At 47.7% G+C, this 26223-nt stretch overlaps 9 protein-coding genes across 9 annotated transcripts; 6 read left to right on the top strand and 3 right to left on the bottom strand.

Moving 5' to 3' along the window:
* Nucleotides 1-1216: 1216 nt before the first annotated feature.
* EV420DRAFT_616914 (uncharacterized protein) lies at nucleotides 1217-2820 on the top strand. The gene is made up of 6 exons (XM_060482807.1): nucleotides 1217-1575; nucleotides 1634-1744; nucleotides 1799-1872; nucleotides 1932-2084; nucleotides 2137-2498; nucleotides 2561-2820. Exons 1-6 carry the CDS (start codon nucleotides 1315-1317, stop codon nucleotides 2704-2706), a joined length of 1107 nt encoding a protein of 368 aa, XP_060328431.1. The 5' UTR covers nucleotides 1217-1314; the 3' UTR covers nucleotides 2707-2820.
* A 78-nt stretch (nucleotides 2821-2898) lies between these two features.
* EV420DRAFT_616532 (Cu-oxidase-domain-containing protein) lies at nucleotides 2899-5721 on the bottom strand. The gene is made up of 19 exons (XM_060482804.1): nucleotides 5444-5721; nucleotides 5363-5384; nucleotides 5243-5309; nucleotides 5164-5196; nucleotides 4967-5115; nucleotides 4888-4912; nucleotides 4804-4831; nucleotides 4703-4752; nucleotides 4574-4650; nucleotides 4352-4517; nucleotides 4214-4297; nucleotides 4109-4156; nucleotides 4026-4056; nucleotides 3842-3978; nucleotides 3580-3791; nucleotides 3508-3527; nucleotides 3436-3452; nucleotides 3257-3380; nucleotides 2899-3204 (listed from the first exon to the last, which is right to left on the bottom strand). Exons 1-19 carry the CDS (start codon nucleotides 5607-5609, stop codon nucleotides 3044-3046), a joined length of 1617 nt encoding a protein of 538 aa, XP_060328430.1. The 5' UTR covers nucleotides 5610-5721; the 3' UTR covers nucleotides 2899-3043.
* A 1120-nt stretch (nucleotides 5722-6841) lies between these two features.
* Nucleotides 6842-8085, bottom strand: EV420DRAFT_1645274 (uncharacterized protein; the record flags this gene model as incomplete). The annotated part of the gene is made up of 2 exons (XM_060477757.1): nucleotides 6842-7227; nucleotides 7278-8085. 2 exons carry the CDS (start codon nucleotides 8083-8085, stop codon nucleotides 6842-6844), a joined length of 1194 nt encoding a protein of 397 aa, XP_060328429.1.
* A 77-nt stretch (nucleotides 8086-8162) lies between these two features.
* On the bottom strand, nucleotides 8163-8997 carry EV420DRAFT_616694 (histone H2B). Its single transcript, XM_060482805.1, has 4 exons — nucleotides 8659-8997; nucleotides 8501-8605; nucleotides 8327-8451; nucleotides 8163-8277 (listed from the first exon to the last, which is right to left on the bottom strand). The coding sequence occupies exons 1-4, from the start codon at nucleotides 8837-8839 to the stop codon at nucleotides 8254-8256; spliced, it is 435 nt and encodes a 144-aa protein (XP_060328428.1). The 5' UTR covers nucleotides 8840-8997; the 3' UTR covers nucleotides 8163-8253.
* Nucleotides 8956-9801, top strand: EV420DRAFT_1556454 (histone 2A). The gene is made up of 3 exons (XM_060473667.1): nucleotides 8956-9333; nucleotides 9391-9520; nucleotides 9570-9801. The coding sequence occupies exons 1-3, from the start codon at nucleotides 9165-9167 to the stop codon at nucleotides 9694-9696; spliced, it is 426 nt and encodes a 141-aa protein (XP_060328427.1). The 5' UTR covers nucleotides 8956-9164; the 3' UTR covers nucleotides 9697-9801.
* A 2045-nt stretch (nucleotides 9802-11846) lies between these two features.
* On the top strand, nucleotides 11847-13334 carry EV420DRAFT_1696592 (uncharacterized protein; the record flags this gene model as incomplete). Its single annotated transcript, XM_060479434.1, has 6 exons — nucleotides 11847-11958; nucleotides 12008-12049; nucleotides 12100-12329; nucleotides 12384-12462; nucleotides 12516-12823; nucleotides 12875-13334. The coding sequence occupies 6 exons, from the start codon at nucleotides 11847-11849 to the stop codon at nucleotides 13031-13033; spliced, it is 930 nt and encodes a 309-aa protein (XP_060328426.1). The 3' UTR covers nucleotides 13034-13334.
* Nucleotides 13335-15484: 2150 nt separating this feature from the next.
* EV420DRAFT_1765859 (uncharacterized protein) lies at nucleotides 15485-17102 on the top strand. Its single transcript, XM_060480847.1, has 6 exons — nucleotides 15485-15806; nucleotides 15857-15898; nucleotides 15951-16183; nucleotides 16245-16323; nucleotides 16385-16695; nucleotides 16747-17102. Exons 1-6 carry the CDS (start codon nucleotides 15695-15697, stop codon nucleotides 16972-16974), a joined length of 1005 nt encoding a protein of 334 aa, XP_060328425.1. The 5' UTR covers nucleotides 15485-15694; the 3' UTR covers nucleotides 16975-17102.
* Nucleotides 17103-19869: 2767 nt separating this feature from the next.
* Nucleotides 19870-21934, top strand: EV420DRAFT_616436 (uncharacterized protein). Its single transcript, XM_060482803.1, has 7 exons — nucleotides 19870-20396; nucleotides 20447-20552; nucleotides 20632-20776; nucleotides 20834-20912; nucleotides 20965-21263; nucleotides 21315-21521; nucleotides 21584-21934. The coding sequence occupies exons 1-7, from the start codon at nucleotides 20285-20287 to the stop codon at nucleotides 21773-21775; spliced, it is 1140 nt and encodes a 379-aa protein (XP_060328424.1). The 5' UTR covers nucleotides 19870-20284; the 3' UTR covers nucleotides 21776-21934.
* A 2632-nt stretch (nucleotides 21935-24566) lies between these two features.
* EV420DRAFT_1481757 (uncharacterized protein) lies at nucleotides 24567-26078 on the top strand (the record flags this gene model as incomplete). The annotated part of the gene is made up of 7 exons (XM_060469810.1): nucleotides 24567-24678; nucleotides 24830-25068; nucleotides 25125-25203; nucleotides 25259-25525; nucleotides 25550-25563; nucleotides 25615-25815; nucleotides 25875-26078. The coding sequence occupies 7 exons, from the start codon at nucleotides 24567-24569 to the stop codon at nucleotides 26076-26078; spliced, it is 1116 nt and encodes a 371-aa protein (XP_060328423.1).
* Nucleotides 26079-26223: the final 145 nt, after the last annotated feature.

Raw genomic sequence — 26223 nt, 5'->3', positions numbered from 1 at the left:
TTTCCTATTTTTCGCCTGCAACCAAAACAGCTAGTACCATCCATCTGTACCGCAGCACACCCTGTCCTATTCCATAGGATCAGTCGTCCTTGACATTGTACTTGAATATTTGCGGAGCAGCCGTGTCGTAAGGTGGCTGTGTATACACGTAATCGACTGAGTCGGGTTTGGGCATGACCGCCGAATCAAAGCATTCAACCAAGCTGGTTAGGTTTCTTCCGGATATCCTCTGTGTGAGGATATTTTGTCGTTTCTGTATTACACCTTCTGTTTCGGTGTCGGGTCTTGGGTTCCGACTGTGTCATAAAGGTAAAGGTAAGTATTTCAGCAATTTCAGTGTCACCGACTCGGAGTTCTTGGACCACTTGGATACCATACATTTAATCTGAAAGATCTATCAGAAGTAAGCAAGCACAGGTTCGAAGGCACAGGATAATCACTGACAAACGCATAGGCAAGCATAGAAAAGCTACAGACAGTAACCATGTGTGCTGCAGAAGGCCAATCGAAACTAACAGAATCCGCGCTTGAGCCGCTACCGTGTTAGCATTATGATCATTTAGAACGTCGAGGTGATGTGGAACGAGCGGAAGGATTCAGATAACCCCGTCCTTGACGTCGCCGGGTCTGTTCGCAAAATTCGCTCGGCACCCTGAACGCAAATCACGTAGGCTATAATCAAATGTTAATCCGGATCGCAGTTTTCGATGCCAGCAGAGTTTTTCTTCCAGATTTTTGCCTAGTCGCATTGACCTCCGTCGACCTTGCGAGTCTTGGCTACCGCTACCCTGTACATAGGCTTCTGCAGGGGAATCTGGGGAAGAGACACGAGGCCAGCACGGCCTGAGAGTCCAAGTCGGACAAGTCCGAAAAGCATAATCTTCCCCATCAATGCACCATCACCATGTCGGTTACTGAGAATGCGGTACATTTGCATATATCGTGGGTTGTCGTGGGTATTTCTATTCCTTATTGGAATACGGATGACAAACTTTTGCAATGCTGCCACGCGACATACCGACAAAGCATTGGTAGCGTAACCATCCTTGTCATCATGATTCCCGCAAATGGACAACGGACACCCACGAATTAGAGAGGTTTTGCCTGGGCGCGTCATTTGCTATGCCTATCGCGTGTCGCGCGTCGCGTAATATGCATTTGTCGATCGCGACTTGTCGGTGTCGGGTCGAACAACCTTGGCAAGAAAGAAAGCATGGACGAAACGTGTGTGAGGTATAAAAGCAAGATATTAGCTGTCAAAAAATACGTCGTTCTCGCACCTCTTTTCCTGCGTCCTGAACAACAGCCAGTATCATGCGTCTCCACTCTGTGCTCCTCGCGGTATCGCTCTTCTCAGGGTCCCTAGCGTCCGTTGCAGCTGTCGTTGGTAAACAAGAAGATACTGGCGTGGAAACCCTTTCCCTTGACGAGCTGTACGAACTCGCCATCGCCGAAGGGGGTCAACTCGTCGTCAGGGCCGGTGGCGATGAGAAGGACCAACAGGACGCTGTCGTCCAAGCTTTCCAGGAGAAATTCCCGAAGATCAACATCACCCTTACTGTCGACCTGTCAAAGGTAATGTTGTCTAGTAAAGTCATTCATGGCTATAGCTTAGCGATTTGACTCTTGACAGTATCATGACGGTGTCATCGACCGATCGCTGAACCAGACCGGGTTAGCAGGGACAGACGTTGCTCATCTGCAGACACTCCACGACTTCATCAGGTGGAAGGAAGAAGGACGTGTGAGTACACAATGATATTCGAAAGTGATCACTGCCCACTGACATTTTCCACAGCTCCTCGCATATAAGCCAGCAGGATGGGATCAGATTCCAGACAACATCAAGGACGCTGACAATGCCACCTATGTGTAAGTCTTCCCGAACTTCTAATTCCGCGGTGTCGGCTGAAGACCGGTTAATGACGCAGAGGAATCGCGTACTACTTGTTCGCCAACAACGTTGCCACGGCTAAAACCAACGTGTCTGAGGCGCCTACTGAGTTCCTGGACTACCTGGATTCCAAATGGGCGGGAAAGATCGTGTCAACATATCCCAACGACGACGACGCGGTCCTTTTCCAGTGAGCGATCTCGTAACATTCCTCTCTGAGCTTACGGCTGATAAATCGGCAGGTTCTACAAGATTCAGCAAACACACGGCTGGGACGCAATCAACAGCTTCATCGCGCAAGACATCCAGTGGGTCCGTGGAACCGCCACTCCCGCCGCCCTCCTCTTGGCCGATAATGATCGCGTCGTGTCATTTACCACTGGCACTGGTTTCACAAACGGTAGTTCTGGGCTGTTCCAGCAGTTGCCAGGGAACGACTTTAGTCATATCATTATTTGGCCTCAGCGGGCCGCTATATTCGAGACAGCAGAACACCCTAATGCTGCGAAGCTCTACCTAAACTGGCTCCTCTCTGAGGAACACCAGGCCGACCTCGGTGGATGGAGTGTGCGCAATGATGTTGCACAACAAGAAGGTCTCAAGGGTACGTTTAGGCCATTTCTGAAATTCGTGACTTCTGGCAGTTAATTTTGTTCTCGCTGGCAGCTTTATCCGAATATAGCGGACAGTTGGACCCAGCCGCCTTTGAGCGATTTATGGTCGACCGCGCTCTTGTTGAACGTTATCGATTCCAGTTCGAGCAGCTGATCGGCACGGCACAGGGTCTTAGTCCGCTAGAAGATGACCTGTAGTGAGGTACTTTGGTATATCCTAGAAATATAAACCGAAAGTAATTGCCAAAATCCTGAACATTGTGGATTAGCACTGAAAAGGACTTTGAGAGTCAATTGGCAACAGGAGGATCGTGAAGAGCAAAGTGAAACGTGGCCGATGCTTGAAACCTCGGCAACGCGTCCCGTCGGGTTTTCGGGCCCGATGTGAAATCTTTTGAACCTAAAAATTGCTTTGGCATTTTGATTGTACAATTACTATTCACCTGTTATACATCAGTACACCGCCGACAGAAAGATACACATCCAAAAATAGATATTAATTCTCAAAGTCTCGTCCTTCCCTCGTTTCAGGCTATCATTGTTGTGCCGCAGGAAGGGCATCATACGTAGGGCAGAGACTGTCCCAGATCGCATCAGGCTCGATCTGCGTGGCCGCGTCAGCCGGATCCGCCAACATCACCGTGGCGAGACCGGCTTGCAAGTGCCAGAAGATGTGACAGTGGAAGAACCACGGGCCTGAGGGGTAGCGGTTAGTAAAGCGAAAAGAGAACTAGCGAAAACAACGTGCCAGGCTTGTCGGTTCTGAACCTGATCATAGCACCAGCAGCACCAGCGGCAACAATGTCACGCTTGATGGGATCCTTAGTGTTAATCTCTTCGGTGCTGTTGGACTTGATCAACCAGAAGTTCATCTAGAGAGGTCAGGGTAAGGGTGATAATGTCGACAATATGTGACCAGGAACATACGCCATGCATATGAATCGCTATGTAGAGATGTCAGTGCCAAGGTCGTGGAACGTACAGTGTAGGAAAACTCACGGTGAGCGTCATCATCGTCGCTATTAGTCGCCATCAGCATAGCACATACACAAAAGGCACAAGCAAACTCACTTAGGTGGGAATGTAATCTGGATGGTCTTGTTGGCCGGTAGGATGAAGGTGTTCTCTGTCTCATTGAAGTCGGACGCCTCAACTTCGCCCTCGATGACCTTCATAAGGGTCGGGACCACAGGAGGGACGTATGAAACGTTGTTGACGTTCCAAATTGCTTTTCCGGCAATGTTAACAAACTCAAGCGTGATGTTCACGTCGGCGGGTGGGGCCTGCGAAGAATGCATTAGGACGCGTAGATGTGTGTAAGCTGAAATCTTACCGGTTCTGGAACTAGGGGACGGAGGTTGCCTTCGACCAGAGAAACCCCGTTGGCTGGCCCGAGGGTCATGGGAGTAGTGGGGTCCCGCCTGGGCGCACCGGCGTATCGCAAAATTGCTCGGGACAGAGTAGCGTTTTCTTCAGAGTTTTGAGTACCACCATACAGGAAGAGGAGAGAGACACACGGTTCAAGTTATTCAAAGGACTACCCCCAACCTGAATCGCAAAATGTAAGAAGGCTAAACATATACGCGTAATTGGTACATACATATGGCGCATTAATCCAGTAGTTGTCAACACGTTGGTTTGCGTGGACCTGTGGACAAATATGTTCTCAAGGATGATCAACTTTGACAATGAGGGCAATACTTACAACGACAGAGTATCGCTGACCAGCTAACATATCGATTTTGTCAACCACCGAAGGGGTGAGCTCCTCTCCGTCAGCTTCAATGACCTAGGAAAAAACATGCATGAATACACAGTTACAACGTAGTCTGGAAGGGCGGACCGTCAAACTGTGCTTGTCGATCGAGAAGGTGAAGACATTCCGGGCCGACTCGTTGATGATGCGGAATCGGTATCGCTTGCCCGGAACGACGTTAATCACTGACCAGTCGAGTTCGGGACCGCCGTTGAAGCGGCCGATGCCGTTTACTGTGCCAGAGTCGGAGACACTGCAGACGTGCCAGGTTTGTCAGAAACAGCCGAGATGAAAATACAGCAGGCTTACGGAATGATTCCAGTCGCCTCGAATTGTTGGATCATAGGAAGCGTGCTGTTATGCCACCAATCACCGAGTTGAATGATCTAGAAAGTTGAATAAGTGGCAGGGAAAACATCTGTGACAAGTTTATATTACAGTGGATTCATCGTCAACATCGTAGAGATGAGCCAAAGGATCATTGGGGTCTGAGTGTCCACATAAGCTATGGAATTATCGGACAATCGAAGACAACGTACCGTAAATGATCAACGGGCCACGGAATCCCTGGAAAAGAGAGAAGCTTTTGGTATAGTTAATGTTCTAATATCAATGTTACGTACATCAATGTACTGAATACTCAATTGACTGTACAACGCATAATCAAGACGATTCAATGTGTCATAAAGCCAATGCACATACCTATGATACCAGAAGGTTCCAGTTTGACCGAATTCACTGAGATCAACAACGTAGGTATAAGACGCGCCAGGTCCAATAGGACAGGTAGTGACAAAGGGAGATCCTTCGTTCCACAAATTTGCTGTCGGGAAGAAAATACCATCCAGATCCTAGGGTGACTTGTTATTAGGCACGCGTCACGTAATGTCAAAGCCTACCATTGAAGTGGAAAGACGCATCGAGGGATCGACCTGACGATTCATGAGAAAGAGGCGTAAGCAGAAGCAGTCGACAAACCAAGTCGTTATGGAGCGTAATCGACAACATGTCATTCTTGTTAACCAAGATCGGCGGGCCGGGGTAGCTGAAGATACTGTCAGGACGTATGGTATACAAGGAGAAAACGAATGTCCTCACGTTCCATTGGCAACAATTGTACCTATAAATTGAGTTTACACAAAGTCAGTCTAGTAACTGCACTGAAGAAGTAAACCTTACTCCTAAGATGACCGTCGGGCGCCAAAGCGTTGTTGACGAGGTCGATAGTGAATTCTTTCAAGTTTTCCTTCCTGCCACCTTTGGACGGCGCAGAGACCGCCACGCCAGCAGCAGGATGGGGGCGCAAGAGAGTAAGAAGAACAACCGATGCAAGCAGGGAGAACATAGCGTGCTGAGTTCCCCTCAACCATCTCTAGAATATTTATACCCTCCTTGCTCTTCCACGCTCGGAACCGGTCGCAAATATGCAGCAGAGGCATTAAACCCTCCTGTGAATGCCAGAAACACGAGCCCCATGGAACGACGCACGTAGGAAAACATATCCAATGGGATTTGACTGAAAGGAGCGCACTTCTCACCACCGTGAGCAGAGAATAAACCAGCTGGAGGTCATGGTAAGGAAAAAAAGTAGATAGGTAATGAGAGCGCTTGCGCGTATGTGGTGTTCGTGTGAAGTGATGAAATCATGGCGTTATTATTAGAAACCTTTCGAGTCGCTGATCTTGGACAGAGTCTAAAAGCGGTGGTTTTAGCGCACGGAGGCGGTTTGTCGGATGAGCAACTGCCAGACCGTCCTACAGTCGCAAAAGTGGCGGTTGATAGCGGGACATGTACTGAAGTAGTGCCAATTCGTGCCGTTTGACATACGGAGACTAGATAAAGAAACATTGGCGGTAGTACAAATGGGCCTTGCAAAACGAAGACCAATTGAAACACGCTCCAGCTAAGCACAAGGGAATAGAGTTCCAATATACTCACCACAGCCTACCCGTCTCACTGAATACGTGAAAAAAGGCGTCCAGAAAGCCAAAAATATGTGGGCATGACCCAAAAAAATTCCACGCGAAGGTCGCTTGAGATAATAATCAAAGAAAGAGTTGGATGTAGGCCCAAAATGGTAGCAGACCATGAGAAAGGTGGTGGTGTTTAGGCTGGTGCCGATCTTGATGCCGAGGAAATCTGAGGGTTCAAAAATAGTTTTCTCGAGGATTATAAATAGCGTGTTTCCTTGGCGCCTTTCAATGAAGTATTTTGTACGAAATTGGTCATGAAAAAGCAACAAGATTTTTACTTTTCACATGGCGAGGAGATTCATCGGCCCGCTCGTACTTCCGGAATAAACGAAGACGGGTTTGAAGCTTGAAGGCGATGATGAAGGGAAGCAAAAAAGAAAGTAGATTCTGATCGTCGGTCGATAACATAGTGACCAAATGCCACAGAGTGGCTAGACTGTCCAACCACTGCCAGAATATCGAGAATCCTCTTCCCGCAGACTGAGATGAGTAGAACACTTCGAGATTCAAGGCCGTAGACTGGAGCTGCAGTATTCAGCAAGCCAGTCTACGATGACCTGGGATGGAATGGCAGAAACAGGACCACACCGTTACCCTCCTCAGATCAGATCATCCTAATCTCCAAGATCCCCCTCTCGCGCAGCCTCGGCATCTGCAACGAAGTCGCAACCTCCCCTTGTGCAAACGCCGCAATACCTTCTAGACTAACAACCACCCTGGACGTCGCCCTGATAGCCGCATCGTCAAACTGGTCCCACCCACAACTGACGACAGGTCCGGGCTCTATCCGTTTCGCAGCGTCCCCCCGCAGGACGATAGACCTCAGCGGAGCTTCATCGGGGATGGTATTGATAGTCATCGCAGCCCAAGCAACGAAATCCGAGCGTGTGTTCCCCACAAACTTGATGTCCATACGGAGCTCGAGGGTCTCGAGTTTGCGGTTATTCGTGAGGTGTATGATGGAGTCGTTGGAGGGGCTGTATCGTGCTTCTACATTCACTATGTTAGTGTTGTGCGGTTGTGGAATTGAAGGCGTTTACGGTATGCGATGGGAGCGAACAAGAGGTTGACGAGGTTTGGGGCGGCACTAAGGATGTCATCGGATACACGGTGCAGGTGGCGGGGGAATGAGATGTTCTGTTCTTTTGATGGCCATAGGGTAAGGCTTGTGAGGGAAAAGAGGCAGCCGGAGGCTGTAGGGGAGGATAACCATCTCAGCAGGGTCATGGAAATGTCGTGCAAAAGAAGTTCTTCAACGAGCGTTATGGTTGGGTCACGGTCGAGAAAGAGGCCATCGCAGTGCAGCACACCGAGGTACGTCAAGGACGGTGACGATAAGACGGTGGAGATTGGAAAGTCGTTGAATCTCTGGACGACGACGGAGCGAAGAGTGGGGAGAAGTAGGACCGTGATGATGCCCTGCTTCACGGCGTCTGTCATGTCCTGCCACGACAGGTAGTCGTTATGGCCGTCGAGATGGAGAGCTTGGAGCCTGGGCAAAGCGACTAGCATGCGCGCTAGGTCTTGCTCCGTATGCATCCAACCTCGCCTGTACTGACGCCGCTGGAGCTGAGTCGCCTCTTCCCACAGGATGAGCTTGCGCACGTACAGGGCGAGGTGAGGCGACGTCTTGAGAAGGTCATAAAACCTACGGAACCGTCGGACGATGTAGGTCCCAGAACTGTCGATGATGGTCGCTGGTTGGACAATGGAGACTGTGCGAAAAATCTGGGTATGTGCGGCATCCTTCATGCAGCGGTGAGCCTGGAGACATGCTTTGCAGGACTGGATGTCGTCGTAGAGGTGGTCGATGATGGAGTCAATCACTTCCTGAGGGAGCGCCGACATAGACGCCAAAATGACGCCGCCATACATTCCCACGCACGCACAACGCTCAAGTCTCGCCTAACTGAGACAGCATTCACTCACGGCACGCATCAAGAATTAAGGAAATGGGAATAAAAATAATAAAGAGTACAGATACGATACAATACAAGTGCAATACAAATCCAGAGATTACTTGGCACCTGCCGAAGAGAACTGCAAAGCATGTTAGACAGAGCGAATGCACGAACAGAAGATGACAAACCTTGGTCACCGATTTAGTTCCCTCTGAAATAGCGTGCTTGGCCAGTTCACCAGGCAGAATCAGCCGCACTGATGTCTGGATTTCACGGGAAGAGATGGTGGACTTCTTGGAGTAGGCCGCGAGTTCTGGAGGTAATGTTAGCTTAAGTAGAGGTTAGAAGGCGAGTCAACGTACTGGAAGCCTCGGTGGCAACCCGCTCAAAGATATCATTGACAAAGGAGTTGAGGATGGCCATTGCCTTGTTGGAGATACCCGTATCAGGGTGAACTTGCTTAAGGACTGTAATTGTGGGTCAATCGATGAGTGATCAGCAACGTTGATAATCCACATACCCTTGTAGATGTAAGAAGAGTAAGTCTCCTTTCGTGACTTTCGGCGCTTCTTCTTATCGCCGTCAGCTGCTGCTGGCTTGGAAGTCTTTTTGGCAGCCTTTGAACCTTCAGACTTGGCGGGAGCCTTGGAAGCGGTGGAGGCAGGGGCTTTGCCGGCAGTGGAAGCAGGTTTGGGGGCCATTGCTGATGAAGTTTGAAGGCGAGGAAGGTTTGTATCGAAGAGGTGAGTGCTGAGATGCAAGTGAGAGACGGGAGCCAACGAGGACGTAGCGGGGTTTATATCAGAACGCGTCACGTTGTTCTTGTTTGGCTCCGACGCGTCTCGTTGTTGATTGTTGACCAGAATCAACAAAGAGACACCCCACGTGATTGAACCTTATTTGCACTCGCGGTATAAATTCTGGGTTCCCACTGCCCTCGATCCTTGTTAACTCCCACCACCTCGAGTACTTCAAACACCTCCTCAAAACTACTCACCCTCTACACAACAACCCACTCGCATAACAATGTCTGGCAAAGGTGGCAAATCCGGAAAGACTGGCGGCAAGGCTGGCGGTGACGGTGGCAAGTCGCAGTCGCGTTCCGCCAAGGCGGGTCTCCAATTCCCTGTCGGTCGTGTGCACCGTCTCTTGAAGAAGGGCAACTATGCTCAGCGTGTTGGTGCAGGTGCTCCTGGTAAGTTGCTATATCTTTCGTATTATTTTTATCTTTCTGACGCGTCATTTTTGCCAGTCTACCTCGCAGCCGTCCTCGAATACCTCGCAGCCGAGATTCTCGAACTCGCTGGTAACGCTGCTCGTGATAACAAGAAGCAACGTATTGTGCCTCGTCACTTGCAACTCGCCATCCGGAACGACGAAGAGTGAGTCATCCTCGTCATTTATCTGCTTCTAATCGCTGACTGTTATTAGGCTGAATAAGCTCCTTGGTGACGTCGTCATATCCCAGGGTGGTGTCGTCCCCCACATTGAATCACAACTGTTGCCGACGAAGTCTGGCAAGGGCCGGAAGGAGGATGGTATCAGCCAGGAGGTTTAAATCTCGTCCTTGGTGGGCTGTCGGATTTTTTCTTCATCGTTTTGTATCAGCAGATGTATTATTTCCCCCATCATCTATAATTATTTGTCCTTTCAAGCTTCATTGGTTCATATCTAATGCGTGATACCTGCAAGTCTCACTGTTAGCCTTTGCGTCACAATAGTCGTCTTCAGATTAGCTCGATGGCTACCGCTAAAAATTTAAGTCGACAGGGAGGGCGCTGGTGTGGATCACGGAGAAGATGTGGCTGGTGGGCATTTAGTAAGTGCGGATTTAACAAGGATAACTGGTTTCCGGCCTTTCCTTACGCGTAATACTGCAGGTATAGGTGGATTTCATGCTGACGTCCACCAGATTGAGTGGATGGCATTTGACCAATACAGTCGTGCAGTTTCTGAGACCACTGGATTTTCGACGGGAAATGTTGCGCGAAGGGCTGCTGCACTTCAATATACACTTCTAGGAGCTGTGGAGAGACCATTTGTTGGCAGTCGTGGAGGCTTGGAAAGCATGTAACCGAAGCGCCGAAGCTACCCACAGCTTTCAGTAGTGGCTCATATGCTCGTCGCGACGAGAACTCTTGGACAAGTACTCACCCATGATGCCTGCAAGTACATTTGCTGTCCATGATCGATGACGAAGATCCAAGCTTGCTTGCAATGACGAGACGAGATTCATGCAGCAGGCAGTACGAGAAGTGCCTCTATGTTCGTCGGCTGTCCACGGGGCGTTCAGGCTTATGTTTCATCTTCGTTCGACGGTATTTTAGCCCTTCCTAGAGTCTTGATGGTTACGAACAGCCTGGTTTTTTGGAACTTGCGGTCGGCTGCATGCTATCACCTACATCCATACTTCTACTTCTCTCAAATCTCAATTGCATTGCATCCATCAAGAAAACCTGGAACTGGAGAGATGTTGTCTATCAGTTGAGGCATAGGGAACTCTCCTTGGTCAGACACCTAGCATCAACAATCGAATGGCGACGAAATCGGTATCATTGAGGAGGGAAGGCATCCAAGGAGGGTGAAATATGTAAGTCTTGTAAGGTTCTATTAGTTCATGCGTGATACTCTTATGACTCGATATATAGATGATCTTTGCGGGATGTGATATCGGCTGATAAAGGTGGACTGCCCTGCACTGCCTGGGTGTCATGAGTTACAACGTCACGTCTATGATGTTGTATACTGATTCCGGTGGTGGTTGTGGTATATGCGCAATATTCGTCGGAATAATGAGTCCATCTATGAAGCATTGTCCTCGTCATTCCTGGTGCTTTGCACGATCGCCCTTCCGCGTAACTTGATTTAACTACCCGACATTGGGTTCGATGTTAATGTCTGTTCCTATGTTCCGGCAGTCTATTTTCTCAGCATTGACCCGCCTTGTCACGACTACTTTGCTTGACACAGTATCTAGGTGATGATCAATGAAGAACCGATGATGCAAACAAAGATGGGTCGACTCGAGACGTTCCGCAACGCCTTGCCTTCAGACCTTCAGAGATTTTCCGAGTGCTGGCAAGGAATCTACGTTTGGAAGGGGTTGCTGTTTATCATGGATACGTGCTGTATTCCCTGTCTCAACTTCGCTGATAGGTGCACTAGTTCCAGGGCAATCTTTCTCCCAATGATACGGCCATGCGGTGGGTCCTCATCTCTGTATGACTTGCGAAAGCTGGTGCTCTTTCCACCTTTCCAGGGACTCGAATATCCGGGACGTAACTATCGCATATGGCATCGAGACTATCCTACTTTTTTCATGTCGATTTTGGAGCAAGATCCAATCGGGATTCACATCATGACGGAACACGTTCGCGTTGACAGGCGCGCTGAAATCTCACTAGGGTGGTCATGTTGATTCTCTTCCCCGAAGTCATTTGCTAATTCGACAGAACATATATCTCTAAGAGGCTCGCAGTTCATATTACGCTACGGTGCGAGCCTTCTCCGGCACATTGTCAATGTGAACGGTGGCTTGTTAAATTGCTGAATGAACCTGGTACGTACTAAGGAACCCGTTCTGACTTGATCACCAATGATCATCTTTTCAGCAGCCAATGAGCGTGTCCATAACTGCACTGTTATAACAAGAGGGTTGGTGTAAGTTGCTCTCATAAACTCACTATCCCGTGGTCCCCGCTTTCCCTCATGACGGCTCGGGTAGATATTCCATCAGATCTCACGGACGACGACAAAGCTTACTGCTTTCAATTGCTCGACGCTAATCTGAACTCCCAGATTCTTTACGCGCTATTGCACGGTGGGCAACGACGTTTAGTGCTTGATATGTCGGTGTTGATTGATGACAGGTGTATACACTGGCGTTCTTGCTATTACGTTGTGGAATATCTGTGAGCCAGGTGTGTCTCCACTATGACATCCAAGCTGAAGTGAATGGTAGTCATCAATAACTGTTGGCGGACCCGACGTGCCTTGATTATTGTTATCGTTCTCCTCTATGCTTTGATTACTATCAATGTTGCTGCCAGTTGGTCAGATATATACTCCGCATTCATCGAAAACGGGCAAAGCTTTTGGACCGTATATTTGAGGTTATATGGTTGGGACGCAGCCTATTGGGAGACGGGTATTTCAGCCTTAATAAGTACTATTCTCGCAGACTTATATATGGTGCGTACGATTCCGCTGGGAATTATCCACATCTCACTATCCTTTCAATTCTAGATTTGGTGCTGCTGGATACTTTGGGGTCGGCGCCGGCTCACGGTTCTGCTTCCGATACTTTGTCTAATTTCCGCAGTTGGTAAGTACCTGCCGTCATTTTCTCTTTCATATACCTATCCACTTCCTGCCCAGTGTCAAGAATCGTTTTTGAAATATTTCAAAAGTACAGCAATGCACCCTCTGAAATATTCGTTACACTCTACATATCTTTCGGTCTGGCGACAACAATATGGTGCACCTTGCTCATCATTTACCGTATTCTGACCGTTGTAGGGGTTAGGCGTGGAGCAGAGGGTCGACTGAGAGTTTATCACCGTTTCATTCAAGTCTTTGTGGAATCCTCGGCGCTATATGCAATAGCTCAGCTCCTTTATTTGGCTTTCAGCATTCGAAATAATATGGGAACGTTTTACTTTGATACCATAGCTGCCATCGCGAAAGTGCGTTTACACCTTTAGGTTTCCTTGTCATTCATTGAACACCTTGCACAGGGTGTTACACCCACACTCCTTGTTGGTAGGGCAGCGGCGGGACATACGCAGCCCCACGATGACTCTGGTGAATCCACAGTGTCGACACTTCATTTCCAGACATATTCGGAACCTGGCACGATAAGCTTTCAGGAATCCACCACAGAGCATGATCCGTGAAATGGACCTTGAGGCTCGACCGGAGCACTCTGATGAGATTGTGGTTGTTGTTGAAAGACGCAATGGCTCTTACGATGAACTTGAACGAGTCGCCACTCGCGAGTGAGATCTTGAGAGTCCGGTTGAGACTATGGACTAAGTTTGGATCGCCTTTTTCCGTCGTATTATTGTTTTCGGTTATCATGCTACAGCCTTTTAATATCTGTAATCTCTCTTTCCCTTCGGGTCTTTATGCTATATATAGTCCCCAGAAAAATATGACGCAGTGCATCATCACGATTATTGGCGAGGAAATCGAGACTCATTTACAATCAATCAATGACTCACAGGAAATAAGCATCGAAAATAGGCATCTGTTCATACTCGTAGTGAATGTTCTAACCTTTTTCCGGCAGAGTTTAACTATGCTTCATTGACAAACCCCCTTCAGTCAGGCCTCTTCGCCTTCTGACTGATTAGTGGGTTTCTTCTGTGCTTGCGTATGGTTTATTTTCAGTGTTTCCCTTCACATACCCATCGCAAATATAGTCCGTCTTAGGACCTTGCAGCCTTGGCGGTGATTGCTACTTTTGGACAGACTTGTTCCGGAAACTGCCGTCTCGTTTATACCAACACCAACGATAATGTCCACACTTCTATTCTGCATCTGCAATTGCACCGAATACGTCCTCGTCCTGCAATTTCAGAACTGGAGAAGTCTTTCCTATCGAGTGAGATGCTATAGAATTCTCTTTGGACAGATACCTGGCGCCAGCAATAGAACGACGACGAATTCGGTGACTAGAAGCAGGAAGGCTCCCAAGGTGGGCAATAGGAGGTCTTGTGAAATGGGCTCGAGGACATCAAACCCCCCTATCTCTAGCAGCGTCACCTTCAGGATGTTTTGATCGCCCAGGTATGCAGACAGCAAGTACGTGCGGATTTAAATTTAACTGCTGCAGCACTGTATACATGCCCTGCGACATAATATAATTTGCATCCGCGACTCGACTGGTCTGGAAGCAGAGGTCCTTCGTTAACTGTGGCTCAAGCTTGAAAGGCGTATGACGACCAAGGTGCTTTCGGTTTACCAATGGCTTTCAAGAGTGGCCCATTTTCATCGCCCTCCTCAATGCCGTGACGAGGACAACCATACGATGGGTACTCGCCTGCCATCTCTGGAGGTATGCCCATCGAGGCAGCCATGGCCGTGTTGGCATCCATGACTGCAAACGATGATAACTCGGAGGCGCCGAGCTTGATAGCTTGATTCATGCGACGAGACGAAAATCATGATGTCAAAACCTAAAGCAGGCAGCACGCGCATGTTGTGAATTTCTTCATGTTTATCGGCTGCCTCCACAGGACAAACTGTATTCAAACTAATAACAGACCACGGTGGAGTTGTCATCAAATGGGACCGTTCTCAACTTCTTACTTCTATTATGGCTCGGAGCTTCGTTCGACGGCATATTGTCTATCAACCGCCCTTCTGGAACCTTGGTGATTGCGAGCTGTCTATTTTTTCGTGACTTGCACGCCAGCGTTATGTCAGCACCAACATTTTGCTACCTCTGCGTCCTCAATTATACCGAATCTATTATCACTGGGAAATTTCGGAACCGCAGAAATGTTTTCCATGAAGTCAGGTTACAGAACCTTAACGTCAATGATCAAATCATCATATAATGATGAAACCAGTGCCATAGAAGCCGCAAGGTGCCCAAGGAGGGGGAAGCGATAGGTGAGTCTAAAGGGCTATCGGTCTGAACTATAATCGCTATATTGACGCGTTATCTAGTTCGCCTCTAGGGGATTATCCAGTATCATTTAAACGACAAAGGTAGAAACGCCACTCCCAGGATGTTGATGGTTTGTGTGCAATGTCGCTAGAATAATGAAGCCATCTATGAAGCCCTGTCCTCTTCATCGCTTGTCGAGCAGGCATTTCCCTTGTTCGTGATATTTTAGAGGTGCCGGTTACTCTTCTGCGTAGCCTGAAACTGATTTCCCGCCAATGGCATCGCGCCATGTTGGCATTGGTCGTATGACTCGTATTGGTGTTTGCTTCTATGGCTTGGCAGTCTATTCTCTCAGTATTGGTGTGCGTTATCACAGCTACTTTGGACCATTGCAGCATCTAAGTGATGATTAATGAAAGAACTATCGATGCAAACAATGATGGGCCGACTCCGAGACGTTGCGTAGTGCCATCTTTTCAAAGATTTACCCAGTGCGGGCAAGGAAACTGCGTCTGGAACAGATCCGGGTTCTTCAAGCTCATCATGGGGTACGTGCTGTATTCTCCACCTCTTCATTTCTTTGATAGATGCAATAGTTCCAAGGTAAACTTTCTCCCGTCATGTATAGCCGTGTCGTGGGATCTCATCTAACATACCTAGCGGACGTCGACACCCTTGCCAACCCCTACTGGGATTCAGGATTCGTCTGTATTCCGATCATGCTTGCCATTGAAACCTTCCACCTTTTTTCTGTGAAGCAATCGCAGATTCATGCCATAACGGATCAAGGCGCTATAAGACCTATTTAAGGATCTGAGAAGGAATCCTGCTGAGTTGGAATCGAAAGCGATGATTATCTTCGCAGCAGGCAGTGTCCAGTAATTTATAAAGTTGGTATATGTGCTCATAAACCACTACCTCATTGCTCTTATTTTCCTCCATGGCGATTCAGATAGATATTCCGTCAGATATTACCGATGATGATAAAGCTTATCTTTTTCAAACCATCGATGCTATGCTGAACGCTCACCTTTTCTATGCGCTATTGCATGGTGAGCGGCGACGTTCTGTGTCTCAATATATTGGTATTGATTGATGACAGGTATATACACGGGCGTTCTTGCCGTTACATTATGGAATATTTGTGAGCCAGGAGAATATCCACTGCAATATTCAAGCTGAAGTGAATCAAACAGCCATTAATAAATGTTGGCAAATTCGACGAGCCCTGGCCATCGTTATCATTATCCTCTATGCTCTGATTACCATCAATTTTGCTGTCTGTTTGTCAAAGATATGCTCTGCTTTCATCGATCACGGCGAAAATTTTTGGACTGTATATTCGAAGCTTACTGGTGGGGCCCAGACAGTCTTCTGGGAGACGGGTATCACAGCATCCTTGAGTACCCTTCTTGTAGAGTCATATATGGTGTGTGCAACTCCGTCGGGGACTATCTACCTACATCAGTTCACCGTTGTTTCGACTCTAGATTTGGTGCTGCTGGATGGTTTGGGGACGACGCCGGCTTATTGTCTTGCTTCCCATATTTTTTCTAATTTCTGCAATCGGTATGGTGTCTTGTCCTGTCTACTCTTTTTATGCTCAGAATAATATCTGACCTTTATTCAGTATCAAGGACCATGCAAACATATTACGAAAATGTCCATGCGTCCGCACGCAATGATTTGTTCACAAAATTCTATCTATCCTTCAACCTGGCGACGACATTGTCATGCAACTTGCTCATCATTTACCGCATTACAACTATCGCTAGATCTAGGCGTGGAGCAGAGGGTCGACTAAGAGTTTATCGCCGTTTCATCCAAGTGCTCGTGGAGTCCTCAGCTGTATATGCAATATCTCAGCTCCTTTATTTAGCTTTCAGCATTAGAAATAATTCGGGAACGTTTTACTCTGACATCATATCTGCCATCGCGAAGGTAGGTTCATTACCTTAGACTCTCTTGTCATTTATTAAGAACCTCGCATAGGGAGTTGCACCCACACTCCTTGTTGGTAGGGCAGCTGCAGGACATACTCAACCGAAAGATGACTCCGATGAAACTACGGTGTCGGCACTTCATTTCCGGACACCTTCGAAACTTGGCACGACAAACCTTCAAGAATCCACCATGCAGGGCTCAGTCCTTGAAATGGACGTCGAAGCTCAATCGCAGCGGTCGGATGAGTTCGTGGTAGTTGTCGAAAGGATACAGTAGGGGCCACGACGACTGAAAGTCGGGCTGAGACTTTGAACAAAATTGGGAGCTATCTTTGATTGTATTATCCTTTTCTGTATTGTGCTTTTATGTATTTTATCTTTCGATTGATTATATAAACCTGCTCATTTCCTTTGGGTGCTCGCGCTCTGCAGGAAATACGACGCAAAACATCGACGTAGTCGTCAGCGGAATCATGGAGGCTCATCCGAAGATGCCACATCAACTCAAGGGAAACAGGCGTCAAAACCAGGAATCATTTCATAGTACGACTCGTTTTCTGCGTTTCTATACCCATAGTCATCTCAAATGTAGGTAGCTCTTCCCAAAGCGTCGTAGCCATGGCGGTGATTACCACTTTTGGACAGGGATTTCTCCGGGATCTGCCGGCTGGCTTCATACCAACGTCAACAACCACCGAACACACCGTCACCTGGCATTTTTGGAACTGGGGACGCTTTACTTATCAAGTGGGGAACATGTTTCGTACGGATTCCTGATGTCAACAATCGAGCGACCGCGAAACCAGAAGGCGCCCAAAGAAGGCACGATGATAGGCGAGTGTTGAAACGTGGACTCGACGACTTCAAAATCACAGCCTATTTCTGACAGCATTGCGCTTATGAAGCTCTGGCCGTGGAACGAAGACAGCAAGTACGTGTGGACAGTCAATGCCCATGGCTTCTATCCCCTACACGTAAATTCCAGGTGAACCTCATGCCGACAACCTAGGCGCCGATAGCCAATACGCCGTTCAGTTTCTGGACGCCGACCAACATCTGTACTTGACGCTCCTGGGAAGGTGTGGCTGAGTAGATCCTCGATGCGGAATTTGGGGAGAAGATAAGGAAGCATCTCGCACAAAATCTGTGCTGGCGATTTAGTTGGTGTTAAAGGTCTCTTTCCTTGTCAGATTCTCGTAGATCACTTTGGTCAAGTTTTTCATTCGCATACAAGCGGATCGGGAGCAGAAGCCTTCACCGATAGTGCTCAAACTTCGAAGGGTGTTCGAGTCACAAGACCCCCGTTTCTCGTTATATGTCCCCTTTTTTTCAATGTTGCGGCAGGGATAATCGGAGTCGAATGGCTATAGGTACGTCCACCCACTGTCACTAGAGTAGAAACATTGACGTTTGCTCTTTCCAGATGTAAACCGATGCGAACACTTGCTTGCCTTGTCACCCACAAGACTTACCTGGCAAATGTTAAATTACGTGCATCGTGCAGTCCATGATACTTAGCTCAAGGCCATGTACAAATTCGTGATATCCTGAACAGAACGATGCACATTTCATGAATTCTTCCGCTTGCCTGCGCCATGTCGGGGCCATGGAAGTTGCTACTTTTAGCGACGGCGAAGAACCAAGGCTGGAACAGTGAACGTAACCATCACTATAGCACATAACAGCCTGCAGCCTCAGGAAGACATAAGAGTGGAAGCTACTGTTGCTGGCCGGACATATACGGGCGGACGACACTCTGGAGGGTCGTGTCGCCCCTCCATTTCCAAGGGGTTTCGAACATTTGCAACCGGACGAGCACCAGGAAAATACCATACAGAGAGGAGTTTTTCAAAATGATATGCGCCCAATGAAGTAGTCGGTGAAGGGACATAGTGGTCGTGAGAGCCCGGCTTTGAAGCATTTAATTTATTACTATGGTTGTGCACAATGAGCAAGCATCGACTTTGATGAAGATGAATTTTGGATAGCGGTGTCACCACCCGGAATTCCGGGCCGCCCTCTTGACCGAGACAACCATCAGCTCTTGTCCGCACATACTATTTGGACCGCGACTCGTCCACTCGATACTCTTGCACGGTAGCAAATAATGATCCATTCTCGTATTAAAGAAATGGTTCAGAGGTCCTTGAGGGTTCTTGGGCCGAGAATGATGTGGAAATGCAATGTACTGCTAGGTGCGTGGTATCTTCTTGTTCTCAGGTTCCTCTAACAAAATCCATCTAGCAACATCAATCTCGTACGACGATTTCTCTGACGTCGCTTTTCCAGGCAAATCTTCCATTGGGTCTCAGAGATCAAGCAATATCTTGTCAATCCCGTTTCTCGACTACGCGATGGAAGGATAGAATACCTCGTTACTGAAATCTGCCTTCTCACGGCATCGAGAGACCGTTAGGCCCCTCGAAAGTCCGTCCTTCATCGTTGGTTCAATGACGGCAAACAATCACGCACTGGCAGGAAGATGGGATCAGGACACAGCCTGATTCTTGAACGAAAGAAAGATGTGTTAAGGACGAGACCTGGCGGAAGTATTGGTGACGTTAAGGTGCGCCCATAGACTCTGTGTTCCCACAAATTGACCCTGATATAGTTACAGTACGTTCACTCCATGATGAGAGTCGTTCTCTTCCCAGTTTTGTCTGTTAATGCGTTGAAAAATACAACGGTCTTAACTGATCATTATCAAAACCGCGAGATTATCTATCGTACAGCAGTAGAGAACTCAGTTCATGACTTGCAGCGTCACCTCCTGGATGCCGGTGGTACTACATGTATTGCCTTCCATGACTTACGGTCGCCGGAATAATGAGCCCATCTGTGAAGCCTTGTCTTCTTCATCACTTAATAAGCAGGGATCTCCTCTCGTTCTTTTCTAGGTGCCCGGTCACTCTTCGGTGTAACATGATTTACCTGCCCCCAATGGCCTCGCGTCATGCCGTTTCCGTGGCTCACCCGTCGATTCTCAGCTCTCAGTATAGGCCTGTTATCGCCTTTGCTCATCTCAGTGTCCAAGTGATGGCTAGTGAAGAAACGACGATGGAAACAAAGATGGGTCGAATCAGACTCGGATAGCAACGCCCTGCCTCTGGAGATGTGCCGAGTACTGAAAGGGAAACCGCCTCGGGAAGAAATCAGGTTCATCGAGTTCATCATGGGCTACGTGTTTTATTATCTTGCCCCACTTTTCTGATAGGTGATGAATCATTTCCAGGATAAACTTTCGCCTAAATAGCTTGCAGACGTTGATACCCTTGCCAATCCCTTTACCAGGATCCAGGAGCCGTCAACGTCACTATTGTACATGACATCGAAACTTACCCACCTTTTTTCTGTCAATCTTGCAGCCAAATTTCACGCTATGATGGAACAAACTCAATCTGACAGCTGCGCTGAAATCTCACTGGGATGGGTTCCTTGACTCTGTACGTAAGGATCCCGCTCTGACTTGACATCGATGATCATCTTTGCAACAACTAATGAACGTGTTCAGTAACTGCACTTTATAATGATAGGGTCGGTACGTGGTATACTCATAACCCACTACCCCGTTGCTCTTGCTTTTCCTCATGGCGGTTCAGGCAGATATTCCATCCATTCTTACCGATGACGATAAAGCTCTCATGTTTCCATATCTCGACGCTATCCTGAACTCCACAATTCTCTACGCGCTATTGCATGGTAGGCAACGATGTTTAGCGCCTTGACATGTACGTGTTGACTGATGACAGGCATGTACACCGGAATTCTTGCTGTTTCGCTGTGGAATATATGTGAGCCAAGAGCATCTATACTGCGGCATCCAAGCCGACGTGAGTGGCACAGTCATCAACAAATGTTGGCCGATGCGACGAGCCTCGGTCGTCGTCGTTATTATTCCCCTTTATATTCTGATTACTACAAATTTCGCTACCAGTTGGTCATTATTATGCTCCGCATTCATCGAAAACGGGCAAAGTTTTTGGACCGTATTCTCGAAGCTTGTCAGTGGGAACCAAGCAGCCCCTTTGGAGAAGGGTATTTTATCCTTAATGAGTACCATTCTCGCAGACTCGTATATCGTGTGTGCTGCTTCGCTGGTGATTATCCACGTCAGCTTATCATCTTTTCGGCTCTAGATTTGGTGCTGTTGTATGGTTTTGGGACGGTACTGGCTTATCGTTCTGCTTCCAATCCTTTGCCTAATTTCTGCAACTGGTAAAGTGTCCGATCTTATCTACTCTTTTCATGTATTCAACCATCAGTGTAGTGTCGAAAATTGTGGAAGTATACTATAATGAACCATTCCCTATGCTCTACATATCCTTCGTCCTGGCGACGACATTATTGTGTACCTTGCTCATGGTTATCCGCATATTGACTGTTGCCGGAGTTAGGCCTAGGCGTGGAACAGAGGGTCGACTGAGAGTTTATCACCGTTTCATCGACGTGCTGGTGAAATCCTCGGCTCTCTATTCAATATCCCTGATCCTATTTTTGGCTTTTACCATCCATGACCCGGACGATTTGGGACTGTATTACTTTGGTGTCATAGCTGATATTGCGAAGGTGTGTCACTGAATTTTGACTCCGCTATCATATACTAAGCAACTTGTGTAGGGAATCACACCAACGCTCCTCGCGGGACGCTTCACAACCAGACATCGAGCCCGCCCAGATGATTCCTGGCAGGGAAGCGTGATGGCATTAACTTCAAATAGGGAGCAAGAGCAAGAGCATAGTCGAATCAGAATGAGCTCCCAGGAAGATAGACCGACAAGCCTAGCCCCTGATGACCTTGAGGCCCAATGCTCGATTTCTGTCAGGGTGAATTGTTTTGCTTCTATTGTCTCTCTGTCCCGAACTGAAACAAGATCTTCACTTCTTAGGAACCTTCTCCAACACCTCGCTCTGTCTCTGTCGTGGCCGATCCTGCCAACCCAAACATTGACGATGCTCCAGAGAGCGAGACGTCTTCGCTTTACTTTGGGCATCGCTTGATCCTTCATGACAGTTTACCCACTTATGAGGATGCAACCCACATTTCTACCATATTGGACGAGGCAGCAGCTCCAAGTTGATGATGATGTAGCCTTGAAAAGAGCAGGAGCATTCGGTGGCATGGTGTATTCAATTCTCGCATTTTTCTCTTCCTGGTTTGGGCGTTTATCTCCATCCACAGTAATTATCGAGGCTTGAATACGCAATAGCTTATCTTCTCTCATTGGAGCCCTGACATCTTACCGAGTATTTATAGGCCGTTTCTACGTACGACTGACTCGGAGTGTGGAGAACTTTGTGTCATTGCGTTACGTTGCGTTTGTTGCTTTTTACAGAAGCGGGTGTAACAAACTAATAAATGAGCCCACTCGTTACACAACGGAGTAGATACTCATCCTCAGCCTCGACTATCGGCACGCAAGATCTTCAATCTATACCCGTCGAACGACCTGTACAAACCTGAAGGACTCCGTTGTGGAACGATGGCCGGAATGCGAGGATGTTGAAGTTGTATAGCTGTTCTTCGATTTGCACGTCCTTTTTTATGCATGTCACTATCCTGTGACCTCGATGGCCGACTCTGACAGATATTCCGAGCTTTGCTTAGCCGAGGAGGTGATACGCGTTTGGCCATGACAAAACGCAGTATATCGTGAGCATAAAAGTCGATGTGATCAAGCTTGTAACCAAATGGAATCTTCTCTTGGTCTCTTTCGAGTAGCATACCCAGCAGAAGAAACGAGACACGGCATCTCATTGAGGTGTAGCCCTCCATTCCATATCCGCAGCCCTGTATCTGACTTTCATCGTTTCCAACAATTAGGTGCGTTTTACCTTGACATCGCGCTTACGACTCGCTTGTTTCCAGAGGTCTTTGCACGTTCGCACTCAGGAAAATACCACAGAGCGAAGCCCTTGAAGAAAGTTATAGAATTTCAGATGCCGAAGCCAGATGGGCGCAAAGAGGTAGTTGTTCCAGGGACGTAATGGCCATGGTTGTAGCGAGAGCTTGCCAGCTTGGTCGATCGCGCTCTCGTTTGATTATGACTGTGACCCAGTAGCGTATTAGGACTTGGAATTTTACTTGAACAAGCTTGAATGTTACCTTCCTTTTAGGTTATTGCAATTGTACCTGCGCATACGCGTGCATTGCTTTCTTCGACCATGAATATGAATGCATAAAGCTTGAACGTAACGTTGCTGAGGGTGATTTCTAATTTTGGACTGCCAAGAGCCCGCCCGCCCGTTGACCTTTTGCTTCTACTTTGCTCGGCCAACGGTCTGAATTGTGGCCCTCATTCGACACTGGCATTCTAAATTTCTACTATGAAGAAGACTGTAGGCTATATTCAAGAAAATAGGTCACTATTGGATCGCAAAGAATACTTCTTTCACAATTCTTTGGAAGGGCGGCGAAATGCTTCAAGGTGGTCAAGGATTAATGGGTTGAAAGCGACGTGGAGAGATGCGGTGTTCACCTAAGCCATCAGTGCGTATCACCTCTCGTTCTCAGGCTCTCCTAGCGAGGTCTTTCCAGCACAATCGTTCCTCTTGTCATCGTTGTCGACGTCCTGGTGATGACAGGTCACAGGCCTGATTCGCAGTGGCTACGCTTTCGAGCTTGCCTCTGAAAGTACTGGGTCTCGTGCATCGAGCAATGCGATTCTATTTCTCTACTATACCCGGAAACATAGAATACCGCTGTACTCACCACCTGGCACCAGCGGCCGTCGCATGATACAGCTAGCGGGATTACCTACCATGTTGACGATGCCCATGTGTCAGATCGCTTGACACCTCTGTCTCTGCTTGTCACGACATCGAGGGATGCCAGGTCGTGCCCAAGTCCATCTTGTTGTATGCGCTGCCTGTATCGATGACGACGAAGAATACGCATCTCGGATCGGAGAAAAGCAGGATAGGTGCGATAGGGACACAGCGCTATTCACGAACAAAGGAGACACAGCTTAATGAAGAAGTCAAGCGGAATCATTGTGGGAGTCGAGGTGCGTCTATATGATCCGTGTTTCTACAAGTTGTCCCTGATATGTTCACAGTGCGTTTACTCCGTCATGCCCGTGATAAGAGCCATTCGGTTTCAAGCTTCTTTTTCTGTTAATAGGTTGAACGAATACAACAATCCTTAGTGTGATCATCATCAAACTGCGATAGTATCTATAGCATAACGCCAGAGATATTCTCGGCCTATACTTCTCAACCCCCTACCACAACGATCTCCTGGTACTACCATCGTTTCGTTCGCGGAAACAAGCAATTATTTGTGATCGACAGACCGGAAGTTGTGCCGAGATCTCCTACGGAGGATCCGCTGATTATTCTCCCAGACTTTGTTCATCTTTTTGTCACTTGATCTAGAGCCACACCAAATGTGGCTCGCATTAGAGACTATGAAGGACTGCATATCGAGGCGCTTACGAATACTTGAAAAAACGGAATCAAGATCCATGTTTCTGGAGGTTGCGTTGCGATCTCACGCTGATCCCTTTCCTAGAAGCTATGCATCATCCCTTCTGTCTTGATATAGTACCGCAGCCGACAGAATCCTGCACCAAATCCAACGCTCTGACTCGGCGGTTACACCCACAACTTGTGTCGTCTTAATTCTGATGCAATCGTGCTTCGCGCAGCGCCTGCGTTGTTGGTCATTCATACACGATGCTGCTACGTTGAGGTCGCCAAACACTTTTTACGTCAAGGAGTCCACCGCCTCGGTGTTGTTATAGAACTCAAGATAACTCACAGTGATCATCTTTTCCCACATCGACGGACTTGTAGTGCCTTCTATATAATGAGGGATTTGGCGTGTTTGATTCCTATGAACTACTACCTCGTCATTCTTGTCCCTCCGCTATGGTGGCCTCGGTAGGAATACCATCCGATCTTACTGCCGGCGGCAGAGCGATGATGTTTCGATTCCTCGACGCTTATCTGAACTCGAAAATTCTCTACGCACTATTGTATGGTGAGCAACGTCATTCGGTCCCTTAAGTATACGGGTAGTAACCAACAAGACACATAGGCATATATACCGGCATTCTTACTGTCACGTTGTGGAATATATGTGAGCCTGGAACATCTCTCTCTTGATACCCATACCGATATCGAATCTGCAGTCATCAACAAATGCTGGCCAATCCGACGCGCTTTAGTTGTTATAATCATTCTCCTTCACGCCCTGATTACTGTCAATTTTGCTACCACTTGGTCATTTACGAGCTCCGCATTCGTTGGAAACGGACAAAACTTCTATACCGTTTTTTCAAAGTTCGTTGAGATAGCCGACTTGGAAGCAATCTATTGGGAGACGGGTATCACAGCCATCATCAGTACTATTGTCACAGATTTATGCATAGTATGTACACGACATCGGGGATTCTCTGCACTAGCTTACCATCATTTCAACTCTAGATTTGGTTTTGCTGGATGGTTTGGGGGCGGCGCTGGCTTGTGATCCTGCTTCCAATACTTTCCTTAGTTTTCGCGGTTGGTAAAGTGTTTAACGCCACATACTTTCTTCATCTCATACTTAATCTCCTATGTAGTCTCAAAATTCTTAGAAGTGTATCACCAATACGTCAGCAGATCTGCTGGCGCATTCGTTACGGTTTATGTATCCCTTATTCTGTTGACGACCTTATGGTGTACCACACTCATCATTTACCGCATTACGACTGTTGCCGGAGTTAGGCATGGAACAGAGGGCCGGTTCAGAGCTTATCGCTATTTCATTGAAGTGCTAGTTGAATCGTCAACTCTGTACTCAGTATCTCTGATCCTTTATTTGGCTTTCGCAAGTCGCAGTAATTTGGGTATGTATTACCTTGATGTCATAGTTGGCATCTCTAAGGTGCATTCAAAACCGTTTACTCCCCGTCATCCATTGAAATGTTTTGTGCAGGTAATTGCTCCAACGCTTCTGATAGGACGTATCACGGCAGGACACCGGGCCCGCCCAGATGATTCCTGGCAGGGAAGCGTGATGGCGTCAGCCTCGATTAGGTCGCAGTCGCAAGATCGTAGTCGGATTAGCTTCCAGGAAGACGAGCCGACAAGTCCAATGCTCGATGTCCTCGAGTCTCAGCGCGAGATTTCTCTTAGGGTGAACGAATCTGTTTCTATTGCCTACGCATCCCGAACTGAAACAGGCTTTTTACTTAGGAAGCTTCTCCAACACTTCGCTCTGTCTGTGTCGTGGCCGACCATAGCCGACCTAACAGTAACACTGACGTTTCGCCGGAGAATGTCACATCCTCACCTCGCCTCGGGAATCATTCACTCTTTCACGACAGCTATAACCAGACGAGTGAGGTTGTCACTCGCGGTTCTACCATAGTGGACGAGGCAGCAGTTTCGAGTTGGTGAAGATGCAGCCTTGAAAAATACAGAATCCGGTGGCTCGCTGTACACAAAACTCCCCCAGGTTTTTCTTGATCTTTGACGATTATCTCGTTCCACAGACTAATTATCGATATTTGCATACAATAGTCCATCTACTTTTATGTTTGTA

The sequence above is a fragment of the Desarmillaria tabescens genome, assembly GCF_030435595.1.
Source record: "Desarmillaria tabescens strain CCBAS 213 chromosome Unknown EV420scaffold_28, whole genome shotgun sequence".
Lineage (NCBI taxonomy): Eukaryota > Fungi > Basidiomycota > Agaricomycetes > Agaricales > Physalacriaceae > Desarmillaria > Desarmillaria tabescens.
The sequence above is the reverse complement of the archived record's forward strand: the minus strand, read 5'-3'. Positions and strand labels throughout refer to the sequence as shown.